Here is a 22,124-nt window from a genome sequence, read left to right on the forward strand (position 1 = left end):
GTGTGTGATCCCCCTGGCTGTATTCCAGGCTTGTCATTCATTATGATGATTATCTTCAAGGTCAGTAAGATGTGATTATCCAGCTTCTAGGAGACCTCTAGGCATGAGCAGTTCACTATCTCCCGGGACAGTTTATTCCATCACTAGACATCCAATTTTGTAGAAATCCTTTCTTATGCAGCAGAAATATGCTTCCTGGAATTTCTATCCAGGTGACCACACCTTTAGGTATTTGAAGGTAGCTACCATGCAAATCCTCTCCCTTATTTCCCTCCCTGTTTCTAGCTTCATTTCAACAGAGTCAGACCTTCACATTCACCAAGAAAGTCAGAATGCTCATCCTAGGTTACCCAGAGGGGAGAACATATGCCCACTGAGGTGCAGCAACATAATAATAAAATAATACTAACGAACAGATGACACATATGGAGTGTTTACTATATGCCAGGTCCTGTGCAAAGCACTTGACTCACATTATTCTCACAACAACCGGTCATTTATGCAACAAACATTTATTAAGCATCTAAATCATTCTAGAAACTGGAGATACAGCAGTAAAGAATACAAAAACAGAAAACCCCCAAAAACCTGCCCTTAGAGAGCTTACATTCTAGAGGTGGGAAACAGGCAATAAATAGGATAATTAAGTGCTATATATAGTATGTTACGTGTTGAGTGTTAAGGAATATAATAAAATGAGGAAAAAAGACAGGGAATGCCAGATGGTTTGCAACTTGGGTATCATGTTCAAGGAAAGTCTCACTAAAAAAGTAAGTTGAGTGAAGACCTAGAGGGAGTGAAAGAGTGACCCTCGTGGATAAGTGGGGAAGACCATTCCAAGGAGGACGAACAGTAAGGGCAAAGGCCCTGAGGTAGGTATTATTATCTCCACTTTACAGATGGTTCAGTGAGTTGCCCAGCAGCCATTGCTTGAGGATGGAGCCAGCATCCAAACTCAAGTCTTCTTGACATTAGGGCTGCTGGTACGTGATCCACCTGCCCAGTGATGGACAATCTAGAAATGCTCTACAGGTGATGACACAAAGGCATGCAAAAGGGAAACAACTTGCTGAGATGAACGCATGTGGATGATGGCTGAGCTGAGACCAGAGGGCTGTCATTTCCTCTCCACCCTCCCTGCCCCTAGAATCCAGATGTGGATTCTTTGGCTGGACGTCTTTCCCAAACCAATGAACAGACTTGGGGCAAACTTGGTCAATGGGTTTTACTGAGAGGTATTTTAAAGAGTCTTATCTTGACCCAGTGGCATACATGTCTCAAGCTCTGATTCCTCTCATTGGCAGTGGGTAACAGAGCATTAACCACAAAGTTAGATCCTTTTAACCTTGAAAGCAGGCTCCACACTTTTCTCACTACGTGATCTTGGGCAAGTTATTGAGCATCTCTGACTCCCAGCATCACCACTCAAGGAACAAGAATAGAAATGTGTGTCAGGGATGTGGTGGGGATTAGATAAAATCATGTATGTACAGCACCTGGCACAGTGACTGGAATATGGGAGATGCTCTAAACGTGTTCACTGTCTTCTCCCCTTCGTAGTTAGCTGTATTTTCACATGCACAACTCTTGCTTTCTTAATGTATTATAATTTTATTGAGGGTTGAGAAGCTGTCTTATATACGCAGGTCCTCACCATATTTTATATTAGATGGTGGTACATAGTAAATGCTTACAAGTGATCATTTAATTGCTGGATTTGTGGGGAAGAGAAAGAAAAGTGATTATTGCTTTGGGACTCAGTTGAGGCAACAGTCATCTAGTTACAACATCTGCCAACCCACTGCTCACCAGAGTTGTTTTGGCTGATGGGACTGGCGGGCAGGTATCCTGTTGCTCCTCCACAAGTCAGTATGCTCCATTCTGGAAGAGAGACCCCTTTTTAGGCAGAGGAAGACACTTCTTCAGTCGAGGGAGGAGGAGGAGCTGTCATCACGAGGGCATCCAAACATCAGTAGGTTCTTGCCATTTCCTGGTGAGAAGCAGAATTCCAGTTTGACTCACAGCTTTCACACCCTCTCCCCACACATTTCTCATCAGGACCGCTATCAAAGAGTCAAATGGACCGATTTCTGTTTTTATTTCTTTTGCCCGCCCTCTGGCAAGATCTCAATAAGCAGCTAACCAGCTGAAAAGAGGAGGAGACGGAGAAGGCCTGGCCCTCGATGATTCGGGAAACGGCTCATCAGCCATCAAAAATTGAGGTTACTTTTTCATTCATATAAATGGAGAAAAAAGTTCTCTATGACAAATACTAGGAATTGTTCAGTTGGAGTCACCTGTTTATAATTTCTTTTTTAAGAAAGAAAAAGTGAATCCTTTGGGTTGCCCTTCCCCTTCATTAGCTTGTTTAATCCTCATAACAACCCTGTGAAATAATTATTATCACCCATGTTTTACAGAGGAAGCAACTGATCCAGATAATATGAAGTAACTTGCTTGACATTACACAGCTGATAAATTGCAAACCCACGACTTACATCGACGTGCTCTTAGCTTGAGTCCCCCGGTTTTCCCCTACATCTCACTTTTCTGCCTCCAGTTAGAAAGGATTGATAAGGCGCCACCTCTCCTGACCTTGTTACGAAGAGTCAATGAAGGTTGAAAGGGCACGTAATAGAACTGTCTTCTCTTTTAGTGAATCGTATACAGAACCCAAGCTTAACACAGATTTTTTAGAGAAAAGTTTTTTTTTATCAAAATTTAGTAATATATCTAATATTAATTTGTACTTGCACTGAATAATTGAGAAGAACTCACAGACATGATGCTTCACCCCCAGTCACTATGGGGGCGGGGAAGGGTGTCAGTGTCCCCATTCTGTGGCTGGGGGACCAAGAGGAAAGAAAGAGAAAGGATAGCAAAGTTGGGAAAAGACCCAGTAATTCTAATCCATAGACTCATCTATTGGTCAACTTCAGCTAGACCAGCTTTTAAAAATAAATCGATCAATAAATTGCCAAAACACTCATCATACACATATATAGGAACCCAGATTAAAAGAGAATAATGGAAAAAAGGCATTGTTATGTTAGGGTGATAAAATTTTGAAGAAACGCCTCCAATTTTACATATTTTGTAATGATTTTGTATTATTTTACAAGACTATAAAGGAAGATATGAAGCAATCATTATATTCACTTTACTGGATGCAGTGAAATTACCCTTTTGCCCAGGGCTAGGCTACTTCTTTCCATTAAATTCCTCAATAGGACAATTGATTGAACTGACATTCTTGAAAGCCAGATTTCTCCTGGGTCAGAAGCACTAATAACATCTTCTCAACGACATATTGTAGGTGGGGCTGGTTCTCATGGAATTAGCACCCTGCACCTGAAAAGCAGTGGCCTCAGTCTCCCCTAATACCCCTCAAAATGAGCGGTGATAGAGAACTTGATTTTTCACAACGAAGTCCCTTAGAACAGCTTCTCTAGCAAGGCTTTTCCTTGTATTTTATCTTAAAGGCTTGGAAGCTTTTCCTTTCAATTATTCCATTAAATGATACCCAAATCACTAAACTTCTGTAATTTCTCATCTATTTCACTAGCTTTGATAATTCTCCAAGTAGCTTAGAATGATGGAGCTTAAGGGAGAGGAGAGTTAAACTTTCCTGTCTGCAGATGAAGAATCAGAGACTTAGAGAATTTACTTCTAAATTGAAAGTAAGTACATATCACATCACAGCAGAACACAGCCTATATCATATTTTTCCAACTATAATTACAGGCTGCCCTATAAAGTAAGCACCACGGTCCTCTCCTCCCTATTACTGGTTTCCTCAATTATAATATTCATTGGTTCAGCAGAAAATACTCTAGCTATTGGTACTGAGGGCTTAAGAATAAACTTGAACTGTGAAGTTTTCACTTTGTATAGTGAGAGACAGACAGTGCACATATAAGAACTTACACATGGGCAATTTCAATGATAGGTTTCTATTTCACTTGTTTTCTTAGGGAGAATATTAACCCAAGACTTTAAAAAAAAAAACTGAAATAAAAATCTGACAAATCAAAAGAAAAAGGAGTCATCTCGACCTCTTCTGAAGGAGGGAAATTCCACAGCTTGAATAAGGGTGATACCTTCCCCAAATTTCTGCTAATTCAAGGTGGGAGTAAATGAGGTGTGACAGAGAGGAGGGGTGTCTACCTTTGTCTGTGTCTGTACCTCGAGAAACTCCTTGAATTCTGCTTCTGTCTCAAACCACTTCATGCCCAATGTGAAATTTAACCCCCTCTTGAGAATTAGCAACGACCACCAACATCAAGACAAAAAAATGTGTGTGTGTGTGTGTGTGTGTGTGTAATTGAGAGTATATTTTACAGAAGAATTCTGGGATGGGAGCAATCTCATTACCCAGTACCCAGTACTCAACTTTCTGCTCCCTTTTTTCTAGGCTCCCTTTTTCCTCCCTCTTCTTTCTACCTTTCATTCTTTCCTTTCTGTTCCTTGAGTGCTCCAAATTCATCTCCCCATATGACAAAGAGGAGCATCACTCTTCCTCTTATGTCTTCACACCCACCTTATCATGCTGACACAGCAAAATTCACACTTCTTTTTCTCCAAAAAGATCATTCTCTTTTTAGTGGCTCCTATTACAGTTATTAATGTTTCCCCCATTGTTATACCTACAAGATGCAAGCCACTGAATGGGCCACAGAGGCAAACTGGACAAAGTCTAGGAAGGTGCAGTCCAAAAAGAATTGCTGGTAGAAAGGTGCTGTGGAAAACAATTAGGCAGTTTCTCCAGAAATTAAATATAGAGCTACCATATGACCCAGCAATTCTAGTCTCAGTATCTTTCCAAGAGAAATGAACCCACATCCACACAGAAACTTACTTACACATGAATGTTCATGCAACATCATAATAATAGCCAAAAGGTAGAAACAACTCAAAAATCTCATTGATAGATGAATGGATAAATAAAATGTGGTATAGCCACATAATGGAATATTATTCAGCCATGAAAAGGAGCAAAGTACTGATACCTGCTACAACATAGGTGAACTTTGAAAACATTATACTGATTGAAAGAAGCCAAACAAAAAACTTCACCTATTATATGATTCCATTTATATGCCATATCCGTAATAGGCAAATCCACAGAGACAGAAAGCAGAACAAAAGGTACCAGGTGATAGGGAGGGAGGAGTGGGACATGATTATTTAATGGTTAGGGATGTTTTTGAGGGATAATGAAAACATTTTGAAACTCGAGAGAGATGCTTGTTGTACAATATTGTTGAATATTCGAAATATCACTGAGTTGTATATTTTAAAATGGTTAATTGTATGATATATGAATTTCACCTCAATTTGAGAAAATACATGCACACACAGACACACAGACACAAAAGAAAGAAAAGGGAGTCATGAAGATGAGGGAAACCATTGAGGATTTCTCCCCCTAGACTCGCAGGCAGTTCGCAGAGTTGCCTTCACTTTCTCCAGAGATGTATTCAGGCAGCAGCATCTCATGGAGTTAGGGACCTGGGCTCTAGACTCAATCTGCCAATTATTATCTGTGTGATTCTGAGGAAATCACTTAATATCTCTGGTCCTCAGCCTCCTCTGTCAAAGAAAGGGGTTGGACTAAACAATCATTTGGATTGCATGAAACAGATTGGTTAATCTAAGCAGAAAAGGAACAAATCAGAAAGATAGCAGTTGGCTCACAGCACTTAAAGACACCTGGATGATTAGTCTTGGGGGAAAAAAAAATGGAACCAGGACAGCTTGGTGGGTGGAGTTGAGGAGGGTGGAGGCTGAGGGCAGAGGGGGTACAGGGTAGGGGGGAAGTCCTCATCGAAGGACTGCTGCTAAAATGAGCGAACACATAACACTTTCTCCTGTTTTCTGTCTACTCAAGACCCGGGGTCCTAGGACAGAGGCCAGCTGGCATAGAGCAAGTCCATGTGTGCACATCTCAGCCAGAAGGTAGCAGCCAACTTGATTACAGCCTCAATGAGGCTGCTCATAATGGTGGAGAGGCTATTATCAAGCAAAGCAACAGACACTGAAAAGAAAAAACGTAGTCTTTTAGGAACTTTCTAGCCATTTACTTCCTCTCCCCACTCTTCCTTCTCTTCCTTCTCTTTCTTTCTTCCTTCTTTCTTCCTTCTCTTTCTTTCTTTCTTCCTTCTTCCTTCTTCTTTCTTTCTTTCTTCCTTTCTTTCTTTCTTTCTTTCTTTCTTTCTTTCTTTCTTTCTTTCTTTCTTTCTTCTTCCTTCCTTCCTTCCTTCCTTCCTTCCTTCCTTCCTTCCTTCCTTCCTTCCTTCCTTCCTTTCTGGCTTTGTTGCAAATATCAACTGGCTTTTATGCTATGGGGAGATTAGATTTTAACCCACAAGGGCGAGCAGTTTTCTCCCAGAAAAATTCCCATTTCTCTCAAAACTCCCAGGAAGATGAGTTCATGGTGGGAAAAGGAAAGTGTTGCCCTGGCTGCAGCTGGGTACCAGGAAGATGCAGAGCGGCTGTGCCCACAAGGATCAGAGCCAGAGAGGGCTGGGAGCATTGAGCTCAGAGCAGATGGCTAGGAGAACAGTCCACCGACGACCCCTAGGTACTGCTGCTAGTCAGAGGGGTTTCCATTCAGAGTGTTCCCATTAACACATTTTCTTGGCATTAGCCTTATGGCTGCTGGGATGAGTGGCTTTTTTCCTTTTCCAAACTGTCCTTATCAGTAATGCAACAATAGCTAATTTAATTAGCTGACCTGAACGGCAGCCAGTTTGAGCTAATTTGGTTTTGCTAGCTGCTCCCTGGTACATACAGAACTGATAAGCATACTTCCCTCCAGACAAACAGTAGGGGTTTTGAGGGGGAGCTGTGAGAGGGTTAGTGGCTCCTCCAAGGTCTGTCCTACACCTGTGGGACTTAGCACTTGACCAAAGGCAAGTTATTCTTGAGTCCGTATTCCCCAAGGGCCTGTCCAATTTGTCAGCTGAAAGAGATAAAATAGACAACCAGGACATTGCAAAGGCAAGGTGCCCAGGGTGAGAGCGCTGGGGGGTAAACGTTCCCCTTAGCAGAAAAACACTTGGCCAAAAGATCTGGATCTCAGCCAAGGACTGACCTTCCCCAGGTCACTCCACTCCTGTGTCTCAGCTACCAATGCATAATAATAATCTGCAATATATATACATAGTATATGCTTAATATCACATATACGTGATATGAATAATAATCGTGATTGCCCTACCTCCTTCACAGACATGTCATAGAACTCCATCACTATGATGAAGAGGAGATTTCTTGGACAGATATAAAGGACTATGCCAATGGGGAACGTTTTGGTAATTAGAAAACTCCTGCGAGTGTATTCTGTTTCTCAAGGGCAAGAACCAAATACTGTTTCTCTCTGTGCTCCTGGCATTTGACATGTGCCTACCTGGAGAAGAGGCTCAACATGTGTTTGTCAATGGAATGATAGAGAAACCGGAATGTGAAGAGATATGGAGACATAGTTAAAGGTGTGAGGAGGTCAGCACACAACTAACTAAATACCGTAAGCTTTCTTTTCAGTTCGGTATCTTAAATTTCTCCATCCTTGTCACAAAGACACCACTGTTTATATCAGACTTATATTCACAAAAAAGCTATTCGATCCCACTTACATCCCCCACCCCAAGGTCTTCTAGTGCGAGTAGGTGAAGGGCCACATGCAGAGCAGGCTTTTGTGTTTGCTTTGGGGGTCCTTTTTCTTTTTAAGTACTGCCTTTCAATAGGATACATTGAATTACACATTGAATTATAATTTGCATCTATTCACAGGGAACAAATGGCATATGCCTGAAATGAGTGGATTTGAAAAAGTTAGGAACAGGAAAGATCTATATGATAATATTGTCCATTCCCAAAGCTTTAATATGCTTTCTGATATTGGTATTTGGTCAAACCCATTTTTAACCATCATGATTTTGTGTTGACCATTTACTCTCACTCCACACACTCCCCTGGGGAGACCTCATCCATCCCCATGGCTTCCACTACATCTTTTATGCTGACAACTCACGAGCCATTATCTTCAACTTCAGCCTCACCCCTGAGCTTAGTATCCAGAAACATAACTGCCTACTGGGGGTTTCCACCTGGATCTCCAATTATACCTCAACCCAAGATGCCCCAAACTGCCCTCATCACCCAGTTTGCAAAGTCTGCTTGTCTTAATTTTCTGTCTTTTTGAGTGGCTCACAGTTTCCAACCAGAACCCCATCCTTTCCTTCATGCCTACTTCTAAGTGAGTTTGTCGACTTTGCCTTCTAGATATCCCTTTAATTCAGGTCTTTCTTTTACCACTGAAATTATTTTATTTGTATCTTTCATCTTCTGTCACCCACAAACAGAAATTTCTCAAAGGCAGAGATTTTTTGTTGTTGTTTAAATTGAAGTACAGTGGATTTACAATGTTGTGTTAGTTTCTGGGTGTGCAGCCTAGGGATTCAGTTATACACACACATGTTTTTTCATTGTAGGTTATTACAAGCTATTGAATATAGTTTCCTGTGCTGTACAGTAGGACTTAATTTTATATATAGTAGTTTGTATCTGCTTATCCTAAACTCCTAATTTATCTCCCCACCTTTCCCCTTTGGCAATCATAAGTTTGTTTCTATGTCTGTGAGTCTGTTTCTGTTTTGTAAATAAGTTTATTTGTGTCATTTTTTAAGATTCCACATATAAGTAATATGGTATGTGTCTTTCTCTGGCTTACCTCACTTAGTATGATAATCTCTAGGTCCATCCATGTTGCTGCTAATGGCATTATTTCATTCTTTTTTTGGCTGAGTAATATTACATTATATATATATATATATATATATATATATATATATATACACACACACATATACCCATACCATAACTTCTTTATCCAATCATCTGTCAATGGACATTTAGGTTGCTTCCATGTCTTGGCTATTGTAAATAGTGCTGCTCTGAACATTGGGGTGTATGTATCTTTTTGAATTAGAGTTCCCTCTGGCCCTCTGGATATATGCCCAGGAGTGGGATTGATGGATCATATGGTAACTCTGTTTTTAGTTTTTTAAGCTATCTCCATACTGTTTTCCATAGTGGCTGCACCAAACTACATTCCCACCAACAGTGTGGGAGGGTTCTCAAAGGCAGAGTCAGTGCACATCAGGCAAACAAGAAATGTTTGATAACCTGAACTGAATTAAAATGAAAATCCCTCGCTCTGTTCCGCCAAATTCCAGATCTTTAGTGAATACCAATTTCTGTGCTTAAGACAACTGAAGATGTAGCTGAGTTTCTCTATTCAACAGTAACAGCAATTCCAATAGGCTGTAAACTGACAGTCCCCAACTGGCGGGGGAGTAGAGCCTGCTCAGCTGGGACCGTGCAACCGCAGTGATGGGCCTGACTTCTGGTACCTTCGGGCACCCCACCTTGCTCTAAAACCTAAGACTGAAAAATAGAACACTCAGCACTCAGCAGTTTCTCCAGTGTTTCCAGTAAAGGCAGAATCCTTTTTTATTTTTTCCGGTAGGGACCAAACTGGTGAGCTGCCTTAAACTTCTTTTTCTTTACATATTTACATATTCTTCTTGTCTTTGACACATTTACTGTTAAACCGAGAATTAGGTGAGGATTACTCTTTATAATTTCAAATTACAAGCACATGCCTATAATACATCTGAAGTATCCTGTAGCCCTTAATAATAATTGGTGTCCCAACAACATTTTTTTTTTCATTTTATTAGCTTTTTCTCTTTTACTTAGTTACTGAGATGGTCTTCATGTCTTTTTTTTTTTCTCTAGGGCATGAAGCCTAGTGTGATGGATGCAGTCATTGCATATGGAAATATAGCCAACTCAAAAAAGGGGTCTCAAGCCAGCCAGCCTCGGTTCACATTCTGATCCAGCACCTCCTATCTGGGAGAATGGGTAATGAGCATCTCTCTCTCTCTCAGTCGCCTCATCTCTAAGCGGTGGTGATGATGTGCCCACATACTTCGTAGGCTTCCTGTGAAAATTTAAAGAGCTAATTCACATGCCACACTCAGTATCCTACCCAGCAAGTGACATGCCAGCTATGATTATATTACTTGACAATGAGGACCTAAGGCCATCAAAGGGATTTTGATTTTTAAAATGTTTTTATCATTTAAAATTTTAATTTTAATTGCAAATTTAAGTGCTTACCAGAAACAGGATTCTGTGCTATCCATTTTACCAATATTGCCTCATCGAATCCTCTCACCAACTCTATGTTGTGGCTCTCACTATACCCATTTCACAGATGAGGAAACTAAGCCTTGGAGAGGTTAAGAAACTTACCACTTGGCATGCAGGTAGTAAGTGACGGAATTAGAATTTGAACTCTGGACTGAGTCCAAAGGTAAAATTAAATAAAATAGATACTTGTTATTCAAAGTTCTTACGTCTCTGTAAATAAAACAACGAAAAAGAAAACCCTTGGATGAGTCACTAAATAACTATGCTGAGTGAAAGAAGCCAGACCAACAGAAGTATATACTATGTGATTCCATTTATATGAAACTGTAGAAAATGCAAGCCAATTATAGTGACGAAAAACAGATCAGTGGTTGCTTGGAGAGGGAATTAGGTGAGGAGGGGTGGGAGGGATGGGCTGCAAAGAAAACTTCTGGAGGTGATGGATATATTTATTATCTTGACGGTGGTGGTGGCATCACTTCTGCAGATCTGTGTCCAAACTAACCAAATTGTGTACTTCAAATACATGCTGGTTTATTGTTCGTCAATTATGTTTGTTCAATAAAGCTATTTAAAAATTTAAAAAAAAACCCACGAGCTACTTTTATACCCTCCAAATGTGACACATTAAACAAAGGGCAATTAATCATTATTAAGAATATAGCCCAGTGTTGAGCAAAAAATAAACATATCCTCAAGTATCAGGACCTCTGGGTTTACAGGTGGTTTAACAAGATTCTACAGAGTTAAAAGCTTTGCTGGTTCTCACCTCCTCCCCCTTGAATTAGTGTGACTTTTGGCAAGTTACTTGGCAAAATCTTAGTGCTCTCACTTAAGGTGAGAACTTAAAGGCGACAGATAAATCCTGGCAGTGCTGCTGGGAGATTTAAATGTGGTGATGTGCATATGCCCCTTGTTTGGCTCCTGGTAACCCTATATCAGTATCTGCTGAATGATGTGAAGGTGTGTGGAAGGTATGAGTGAGGCTGTACTGGACTTTGCTGTCCAGGTGGCGTCAGGTCCACAGCTGGGGGACGAGGATGAGCAGTCATTCTGAGTGTACCCCAAAGGAGGAAGTGATGTCATCACACGAATGTGTGTCCTGAAAGGTCCCAGCCCTCAGGGGTTGCGCTCAATCATTGGGTTAGGCATTCTCTCATTCCCTGGGGGCCCCTCCCTTCCTCCAGGTGCCCCTCCCGCCCAGAATGCAAACAGCAAAACACTGGCTACACCAATGGGGTCAGGCTTTCTTGCTTTTCTACAGAAAATAGTCATGCCTTCTGCTTTGTTCTGCTCCTCTGTTACCTTCAGGTGCTGGCCCGGAGGATAAAGGAGCTAATAAACACAGAGCCGAGTCTAGGTCACAGGAGGCACTCAATAAATGCTCATGCTCTGCCCCCACCCCTGCTCATAGATTACTCCTGACTTCTCAGAAATGCAACTCCCTCCACGCTCACCTCAGCCTCCTTCCAATATCCCTACGCAGGAGCCTTTTACTACCCGCTTAGAGCCGGCCAGAATCCCTCTGCTCCGCTAATTGTCCCCTGGAGGCCAGGGCCGAGTGCAGCCGCTCACGTGGGGGCCTGAGCCGCGCGGCCGGGGAGACCGCGTGGCTGGAACTTTGCGGTGGAGGACCTCATTCATCTTCACAGACACTGCTGCGCCATCCATTTTAAATGACATGGAAGCCCGACCCGTTTATCGGGATCAGCCTACTACTCTATTATTATGATTATTTAGCATTTACATAACACTATATTTGCAAAGTGCTTAATGATAATTTATTTATTACTTCGTCTAACTACTCACTAATGGAAAATTCTAGGGGTTGCCTGGAGTTCACTGACCTCCACATTCGAGACACCTTAGGCCATTTCCAGTAGCTTGCCCATGTGCTGGCTGTAAAATATTTTAATGAAAAACCATTTGGTATATATACACATATATATTTCCGTTCTTGGCATTGGGGACATATGTACTGAGATAACACTCTCACGTTACCATGAATAAAAATAAGCATTGCCATTACTATAAAGTCAGTGAAGCCGTGTCGCTCTTGAAGGGACATGGAGTCCACCAGAGTGAACCCCACGGGTGTGTGGCAGGCACGGAAACTACCACTCATGTCCCCCTGCAAGGAAGGGCTCCCTCCCAGCCCAGCGGAGTGTGCTGACTGGTGGTGCCTGACTGTTAGAGCCTTGAGGGTCCACCTTAGACAGGGGATGAGCACAGCCCTGGTACAGGGTCTGCCATTTCTGCCCAACATGGGGCCCACCTGGTTCCAGACCCCCCCTTTTCAGGTGTGCATTGCCCTTTGATGGCTTCTGTGCCCAGTCATGCCTCCTTCCCCTTTTCCCTTCACAGGTGGAACTCTCCAATAACCCTTTTTCAGTCCTTAACTTCTCAGAGTCTGCTACCCAGAGGACCCAGCCAGCCTAAACTCTGACAATAAGCCATGTCCTTTGAGGCAAGTGTCTCTGGGCTGCAAATTTTTCACCACTATTTTGGGGTGACTGGCTTTGGCTCTTTCAAAGGTCTTTCTGTTTCTTCCATTCTGGGATAGCTGTGGATTTACGTGGAATCGGATTTGGTAAAATTCTGTCTCTTTAGCCTTCACGGAAGGGGGGTTTGTGATGGAGGAGGCTGTGTGGAACAAGCTCACTGCTCCAGGGCCCCCCATTTTCCCATCTACGACAGCCTGCAAAGATTCCACCTCTGTTGTACGTGCAGCAGAAAGATGATTACGAGTGCAGATTGCTGTGTGTGACAATTATACAGTAAGAATTTGTAGGCATGTGCAAAATAATATATCTAAACATGTGACAGGCAACCATGCACATAATTAAAGAAACAATCTCATAAGTGATCTAAGAAAATGCTTAAACGAACCACCCCCAGAAGCTTTTTTTCCGGTCAGGATGGCCGAGTGGTAGGACCACAAGCTCGCCTCCCGTCATGAATGCAACAAAACCACAACTGACTGCTGAACAACCATCGAAAAAAGAGACTGGAACCTAGCCAAAAAAGACCTTCTGCACCTGGAAACATAAAGAGGGAACCACGGCAGGACGGTAGGAGGAGCGTCCTGGTGATATAAACGGGCCCCCTACCCACCCCCGGAGTTGGGGGCGACCCACAAGCTGAAGGGTTATTAAGTCACAGAGGCCCTCCCACAGGAGTGAGAGTTCTAACCCCACGTCGGGCTCCTCACTAGGAGGAGGAGGGGGCCCCAGGACACCTGGTTTTGAAGGCCAGTGGGGCTTAGCTCCAGGAGCCCCACAGGACTTGGGGAGACGGAAACTTCACTCTCTTGGGAAGCGTGCATGGGGCCTCACGTGCACAAGGTCCAAGGGCAGAGGCAGTGATTTCGTAGGAACCTGGGCCAGACCTGCCTGATGGTTTTGGAAGGTCTCCTGGGGACGTGGGGGACGGCTGCTGCTCACGCAGGGGACGTAAAAGCTGGTGGTGGACATTCCAGGAGTGTTCACCTACATGAGCTTTCCTGGAGGCTGACATCTTGATTGGATCATTAGCACCAAGACCTAGCCCCACCCAACAGCCTGTAGGGAAGCCTTGGGCTAAACAACATGCTTATCCAGCAGAGGTCCAGGACCAAGCTTCACCCAGCAGCGGGCAGGCACTGGCGCCTCCTGCCGGGAAACACCCCCTAAAGGGAACAGACGCTTGGACGGTGCACATCGCAGACTTCCGGGGATGCAGCCCCGCCCCTCCTCCCCCATCAGCTGCTCAGACTGGTCACCTGTGGAGCTTTGGGTTTCTTTTTTTTTAATCAAGTGAATTTTTTAAATGTATCTTGAAAGATACTCTATAGTAAACAATTTAAGGTAATTATGTAGACATTTCAAAGGTAAGAAGACACTGCCTTCACAGAGATAGAGCTGGTGTCTATAACAATTTTTTTCCTTTTTTAATTTAAGTTTTATCTGTGTATGTTTTCTTTTTAAATTCTTATTTTTTATTAAAGTGTAGTCAATTGACAACATTAGTTTCAGGTGTACAGCAAAGTGATTAAGTTAGCCATATACATACATACATATGTCTTCAAATTCTTTTCTCTTACAGCTCAGTACAAGAAATTGAATGTTGCTCCCTCTGCTATACAGTAGGTACTTTTTTTTTAAATCTGTTTTATATATAGTAATGTGTATCTGTTAATCTCAAACTCCTAATTTACCCCTCCTCCTCACTTTCCCAAGTGAGTTTTTTACTGTGTCAGTGAGTCTATGTCTGGTTTTTAAATAAAATTTGTGTCTTTTCTTTTATTTTAGATTCCATATATAGGAGATTAGGTTTTCAAGTCAAGAGTCAGAACAAAAGGTGTGTGCCCTCTCCCTTCATGTCCCTTTTTTTGTTTGTTTTTCTTTTTTAATGTAGTCTGGTCTCTACTTTTTCCCTGAATTCCTCAGTGGTCTCAGGTCCAAGGGGTCTGCCACAAAAGAAACCATTAAGAAATGTAATTAGGGTTTTTGAAATTGAAAGCCAACAAGAACTTATTTATTTCTGTAGTAATAAAAAAAAAAAAAAAAAAGCAAAACTGTCATTGTAAGGCCCAAACATAAGTTTGTCATTGGGCACCCGCTCTGAGAGTCCCATAATATAAGTGTTAAGAGTGTAGTTTAAGAGATTGTCCTGGCTAAGATTTTAAAGCATATTCAACAGAGCTTTGTGTACATTCATGGAGGATTGATCTGTAATTAATTAGGTTGGGTATGTGGGATGCTGGAGAGAATATTAAGACGGACATCTTCTGGCTTTCTTAGAGCCCGGGTGTAAGAAGGTGTACCCCTCCCTGCGCCCGCCCACGCCCCACGTCCCCTAAAGCCAACTCCCAACTGAGAAGACTCAGCCATATTCCTGGGCAAGACTCTAGGCTCAATTCCTTAAACAACCATTTCAGAACAGGTAGTGGAGGAATCTGGGGTTTACAGAAGCCAGCATGAAACCACCAAAAGAAGTCAGCCCACACTCACATCATTTAAAGGTGTAAATGCTTTGCTCTGGTTAAGGGGGCTCGTGGAACAGCACAGGATTACTCTACAGGAGTCTCCTCAAAACAGTGTACAAAATCCTTCTTGCTATTCCTTGGGATCCGGTGGGTACCATGGGAAGTACCCTGTTAGTCACGGGGAAGGAATCATGGCACATGAATCAACCCTCAGCCAGACCTGCTCTCTAGTGTTTTTCTGCAAAGCCCTGGGCCTGCCCCGTTGGGTGCAAAATATTAATGGCCTGGAGGAGAGCAGCGGAGTGGGGTGGCTGTGCCCCTGGCCTTTCAGAGTCAGACAGAGCCGGGTTCAAATGCTGACTCTACTGCGTCCCGGCTGTGCATCCTTGGACAAGTTACTTAACCTTTCTGAGTCACAGCACGATTGACTGTAAAGTGGAGGCAGCACACACTTCGCAGAGCTGGTGAAGGTTGAATGAAATCATCTCCTGTGTAAAGCATGTTATCTGCTAGGGGCACGCTCCAAAAATGGTGGCTCTTTGTTGCACACAAAATCCATTGTCTGAGAGTAATGAGCTGATACGCCGGATGACCAAGTCGGGATCCAAAAAGGTCTCACCAGGCTGGACTCAAGGACCAAGTCTAATAGGATGGCATTTAACAAGGATGAATGTAGGGGTAGGACAATTAGGTCTGAATGGCCAGCTGCACACACGCCCGGCAGGGAGGTAGGGCTTACCAGCAGCACACCTGGAAAAGGCTTGCGGGCATTCTGTGACTCTTTGCTCATTAATGGGTCAGTGGGGTGAAGCAGCTACCAAAAAGCCAATGTAGTCTTAAGCCATGCAAAGGCAAGCTCGTTGTCTGGAACAAAGGGAGAAAGCAGGCCGTCTCCACTGCCCCTCTCTGGGTACCACACTTAATAGGCGTAATGATAAGCCAGGCTTTTTCCAAAGACATAGAAGCAGGATAGTGAAGAGACATAAACTCCATCAGAGCAAAGAATAGCAGAGGTCAGGGAAGAGCAGGGAGGCTCGGGACAAGAGTCCATAAACATCAGAAAAGCAGTTATGTATGTAATGATGCATCAGAGCCTTGTGATACGAAGTGCTAGCTCCTTCCCTGCGTAAAGCTGCTCGGGGGAGAACGAGGATGAGGGTGGAATTGCAGAAAGAAAGCTTGCTATCCAGTATAAAGAAGACACCTTCCACCATTAACGCTGTCCACAAATGGGGAGAGGGTGACCTCCCCACCACCGGAAGTGTGCCAGGCTGAGGCTGCAGGCTAAGTGGTTGATACACCCTCCGGAGCAAGGCTCAACCTGCAGACCACGTGGCCCCAGAAATCATTTATAAAATCTTCTAAGCATGTGCATGTGCCCTTTTCTCTGGGGAGAGGGCTGATAGCCTTTTTCAGATCCTTTGTGGAACCTGAAGCTCTGTCCCCAGAAAGACTAAGAGCAGCTGAGCTGGTCCACTGTCGCGTTCGATACTGGACTCCGACTGTCGGCCACTAGGCTGGGAGCCGGAGACACAGAGATGAGTAAGGTACTCTCTCTGCCCTTTAAAGGGAAACTTTGAGTTTGATGTGTTCTTTTAAACAAAATGTGTCCCCCAAAATCCATATTTGGGCTGTGACAGAGAATGACGCACAGTAGGACAACAGGGAGGAGAGTGGTCCAGTCTTCCTGGGAGGAGGCTCCTTCAGACTCTGAGATCTGGGGACTCTGTGACAGGCAAGATGAAAGGTCCATTGGCCTCCTTTGCCACCATTTGGGTGGAAGTTATGCTCACAGGCTCACCAAGGACTCCAGAGGGATGGAGATTTGGCAAAATGGTAGACATTTTGAGAACCCCAGCAAGGCTCTGGAAATCGCTTACCATTGGACCTGACCTTTCCCCCGAGATCCATCCCATCTGTCTAGGATGAGGCAGGCTCACTGGGATGTCCTAAAAGAGATGTCATTAAATCTGTAGGAATGTGTTTTTGATCAGTTCATGAAAACCCAACTCACCGACTGCCTGGACCTGTGATCACAACATTAAGCTGCCAACCTGCTTTACATTTATTTGCCCACCACGTAATGCCTGCTTTACTGAGCCAATAAATTGGAGGCATTCATATCCGCCCATCAAAATCTACCTGGCTTCCCAGGCCTGGCTCTCACCCTACATCCTTCAGAGGTCCCCCCAGTCCCTCTGCCTGCTGAGAGCACTCTGGTCTCTGAACCCCTGCAGCACCCACCACGTACACCTGTCATTAGGCACCTACTGTTTACCATTTTGTACTGTCACTCAGCTGGACCTTATGAGTATATCTTGTCTAGTTTTACACTAGACAGTTCTTGCCTGACATGATCATCAGCTCTCTAGGGATAGAGAACTTTTCTTAAATCCTTCTCCTCTGTCTTCCATTGAGTTTTTCCCGGGGCAGCATATGTCCTAGGGGGTGCAATTAAGTAGGATGGAATAATCGTTATGAAACTAGAGTATTTTAGGTAATCAGCTTGATCTGGTTGACAAGCACATGTGAAAGCGGAGTGGACGTGGGATCGAAGAGCCCCGTAGACAGGTGGATGAGTTTTCTACACATCTGCTCCATCCCACTCTCTAAACTAAATAGGGGATGGGGAGTGATGCCGTCCAGTCTCTCATTGTGATCTGTTCAGTGGAACCCCAGACAAGCAAGGGCGTGGAAACATGCTCTCCCGTTGCTCACAAATAAATAGTTCCTTTGATTTAGTTTTAAACTTGTTTGGCTAGAATCACAGTATATTGGAGCTGAAAGATGCTAGAATTCAAAAGTGCAAACTTCTTGTTTTAAAAGTAAAGAGACTAAGGTCACTAGAAGCAAATTCATTTTAAGACAAAGTTAATTAAAATTACTTGGTCATAGAGCTAGTTAGAAGCAAAACTGAGACTCGGACCCAGATTGCCCAATAAGACCCTTAGGAGTGGAGTTTCGACTGCCCCTCCCGGCCCACCAGCCCTCAGGACGCAGAGCTGCAGACCCCACTCGGGCCTTGGCTCTCCAAGCCCTTTCTGCCATGGGGAGCTGCTCTGGGACCTAAGGCGACAACGAGGGAAGAAAGGACAGCTCAGTGTGGACAATGTTTATGAAAGCAACCTCCCTCTGAAGTCACCTCTGGCTCCGGCCAAGCAGGAAACCATCAGCTACGTTCATCAGCTGCCATCGGACATGAGCGGAAGTCTAGAGCTGGCTGCAGGACACTCAGCTCTTTCCCTGTCTCCACAGTCTCTTCTTCCTCCGGCACGAAAAGCTTGGCGCCCACCTGAGACCTAACATTTGTCTGTTTTGAGAATAGATGAGTATTTATTAGAATGAAACAGCTGGGAGCCCTGTGATATTTAGATGGGTATTAGGAGGAGAGTATGTGAAGAAGCCGATGCTGGGTCTTTTTTTCTGTAAACCAGCCTGGGCTTAGTTACTGAGGGGATTTCCTGGGTCTCCTGTGAGAGCCAGATACAGTTAATTTCCTGCGAAAGCTGCGGGCTGGGCCGCGCTGATATTGCAGTGTTATTTAGAATGGAAAGGTCAGGCCTGAGATTGAATAATCATTGACAAGAAATCCAGGGGGGATACGAGACAGTTGGTGATCAGTGACTGAAGCCTGGCCTGACTCCTCCTCTACCGCCCGCCTTCCCTTCCTTCCCGGGGATCTGGCTGATCCTGGGGTTTGTCTATGATTCTTCTCTGCAAAATGTTTCCTGAGCCCCCAGAGCTAATGGGCGAGGTGTGTGCAGACAGGGGACAGGACAGCTTTCATGCCGCCGTCCAGATGGGGTGCTCGACCTGACACACGTGATGCTGCTGCTCTGGGGCCACCTGGGCACCTGCGTGTGAATTTCCAAATGACAAATGGTGGCTTTCTCCTCAGCACCTCGAAGCATTTTGGACCCCAACAGGGCTTTTTTTTTTTTTTTCTGCGTGGTCTCTGGGATACAGTCTGTGTTGCCCCATCTCACAGCTGGTCCTGAGTGTGAAGCCGAAGGCAGAACGTCGGCAAAGCACGAGGGGGAATGGGATGGATGGAGCACACGCTGTCACGTGTGTGCTGTGCCCTTTGAATATGGGGTCTCGTGAATCCTGGCAGCCCTGAGATCCTGCTTCACAGATGGAGAAAACGGCTCAGGAGGCTCAGAGAGGCTGAATAACTTGCTCAAGATCTCCCAGCTCCTAAGCAGCAGAACAAAGCTTTTAAACCGAGGGCTTTCCGGGTGCCAAGTGCACAGTCATTGTCTGAGTCACGCTGTCTCCTTAACTCCCTAATCTCCGCTGTGGACTCCTTCCCTGATGCCACCTTCATCCTCTTTAATCCAGTCATCCTAGAGGGGTTCTCAGAAATTCTGACTTTCAATAACAATTTCTCTCTTGTTGAAAACCAACAGTCCCCACTGTATCAGAGGTCAGATCCCACAAATTGGGTGGCATAGGGTGGTCTCCAGCTTAGAAAGGGGAGGGATAGGCCAGGGGATATCTGAGGTCCCTTTTGAATGTCAGATGCCATGCAATTTATTTGTTTAAAATTCAGTTGATTTCTGAAAACTTTGGTCTTGGAACAGTTCTTCAAAGCACAGTCATCTTGTTTAACTTGGGAACCTTAAGGGCACAAATAATGAAGTAATCAATCAACAAATAATCCATGAGTCAAGTTAGCATCTGGGTTATGGTTCAAGTTCTTTTGAGGGTCGTGAGTGGAGCCAGAGAAGAGTTAATGTCCATGGTTCTCATTAGAATAAGGTCAGGATCAAGGTTATACCTTTGTGGGCAGCTCATAATCTAAGCAAGATTATCAACTGGGAATGTCATTCAAGATGACTTCCAGGCACAATGGCTTTGAAATACTTTTGGTCTGTTGCTGCCCTGTGTTGTCACAGAGACTTCTGGCATCTGGTGACACTTCCTGTGCTCTCTGAGACTCCCATGACTGGGCAACATGAAGGAATCATGGATAATAGGCTGAGTACTAGAAGGAGCTTGGAATTCACTCCATGGTCTCCAATTCTCAGTTTCAGAATGAGAATCACAACATCTACCCTGTTGTGCTTGCAAGACAGTTGTTGAGGCTCCAACGGAACATGTCAGCACACCTTATAAAATGCTGGACAGATCAGTGGTGCCAATATTACAGTCATGATGACTGTCACTCTCCCCAGGGTAGTGGCCCCACCATCAGGTGGCAATCCCTCCCATGCAGAGCGGTACTAGATCAGATGGGTGACCTCAGGAACGCAGGCACCATGGTACCATCTGGCATCCCCTTTGTCTTTGATTTATCAGCACAGAGCTTTTCTCATGCAGCACCATGCAGGCTGGTTGGACACCTTTACTGCCTGGCACATTGTAGAGCAGCAATGACCTTATGCGTTCGAGGACAAGGTGTAGGGGCTCACCTAAGCCTTCTCAGCACCTGTTTCTCAGGCTAGGAGAAGCCACAGGTGCTGCTCAGGAGAATGTGGGCACTCTAGCTGCCCCCGGGGAGAGGTCAGGCTGAGCAGGACAGCCAGGGCTGAGTGAGGGGGACGGATGTTTCTGCAACCCCTCCCCACTCCATCCCCCAGTTTGCTCCTGGGGCTGCCATCCCTGAAGTTTATAGGTATCATTACCTATGAAAAATCTGCTCCATCTGAAGATGGTTGGGGGTGGGGATGGGTGGCAGATTGCAATTTAATGATCAGATTAAAATATGCTAAAGCAAACAAATAAATAAATAAAGAGCCCAGCAGCCTGGAGCGCCGCAATCCATCCCGTGGGCAACAGAGGCTGGGGCTCCAGAGAGCGGCTCGTAATTCACCCCACGGGCAGGTTTAGTGGCCTGTTACTGTATGACCACAAGGAGAAACAACTCTCCAAGAAAGATTTACACCCAACGGCACTGGAGGCTGAAGGGCTAGGGGCCGGGAGAGGAGAGAGAGGTGGGGAACTAACAGTGATGCTAATAACGGGAAAAGAATGGGTGCTCAGCTTCCCCATGTCAGCATCTTCCCTCCTCTTCCAAGGTTCCCCCGGCCCCTCCACAGCTCACCCCCACGAGTCAACCCCACCACATGGCAATGGAACACAACATGATAACACCATGTCCTGTAACATAGGGTCGTGTTTCTATTTCTGCACATCTCACCAGCCTGAAGTCTCATGAGGGATGAGCATTGACTTGTTTTTCTTATGATCCTTCCTTTTAGTTGCTGCTCCACACCAGTCAATGCTGGAAGTCTGAGCGAATGAGCTGTTACTCTTCAGAGCTTGCACGCCCCACTGAGAACCTACTTGGTGGGCCCTCTGGTGGGGAGAGTGGGGAGATGGGGGAACACAGCATCCAGGCCGCTTGTCGTCTGCCCATGTTTACCTCTCTGGTCTCCTCGTCTTCCTCGGGGACCTTCCCTTGCTCTCTCTGGCCTATGTTCACATACTGGTTCCTGCCTGGTTCCCTTTTCCAAGAGAACCTTTGTACCTACTGTTCCCCTTGCCTAGAACTCTCTTCTCATCCATCATCACACATTTAACTAATTTTCCAGTTTGCAGACTGAGAAGCAATTTCCCAAGAAGACATTGCTGAGCCCCTTGCCTAATGCGGTTCTCTTTATTATAGACTCTCATAGAATCATATACCTTTTATTCATATTACTCATCAAGTTGCAGATGTACACTTAGCTGGGTGAAGAATGGATCTGATGTTAGACACCCCCACTAGGCAGTGAGCATCCTGAGAGTAGGGCCTAGATGTTTTCATTTTCGCTTGTCATCCCCAGCACCCAGAACAACGATGCCCGGCACACAGTAGGCTCTCAGGAAACAGTAGCTGATTGGAGGGACAGAATCTATCCTTAGAGATCTCATCATCCTGTACAAAGTGGACATCACTGACGCTCCCACCTCACCACATCCTATCATTCCATGGCCTTCACTGAAACATGTA

The 22,124-nt window shown here is 44.5% G+C and overlaps 1 protein-coding gene across 2 annotated transcripts in view; it reads right to left on the reverse strand.

Annotated features, from left to right (window-relative positions):
* Window positions 1-493: 493 nt before the first annotated feature.
* Window positions 494-22,124, reverse strand: part of PBX1 (PBX homeobox 1) — a 316,248-nt gene continuing 294,617 nt past the window's right edge. For both annotated transcript variants that reach the window (XM_032463836.1, XM_032463838.1), the window contains one exon: window positions 494-1,990. In XM_032463836.1, coding sequence (XP_032319727.1) covers window positions 1,970-1,990 — 21 coding nt within the window. In that variant the 3' untranslated portion in view covers window positions 494-1,969. The remainder of the gene's footprint in view (window positions 1,991-22,124) is intronic.

This window comes from Camelus ferus, chromosome 21 (assembly GCF_009834535.1).
Source record: "Camelus ferus isolate YT-003-E chromosome 21, BCGSAC_Cfer_1.0, whole genome shotgun sequence".
Classification (NCBI taxonomy): domain Eukaryota; kingdom Metazoa; phylum Chordata; class Mammalia; order Artiodactyla; family Camelidae; genus Camelus; species Camelus ferus.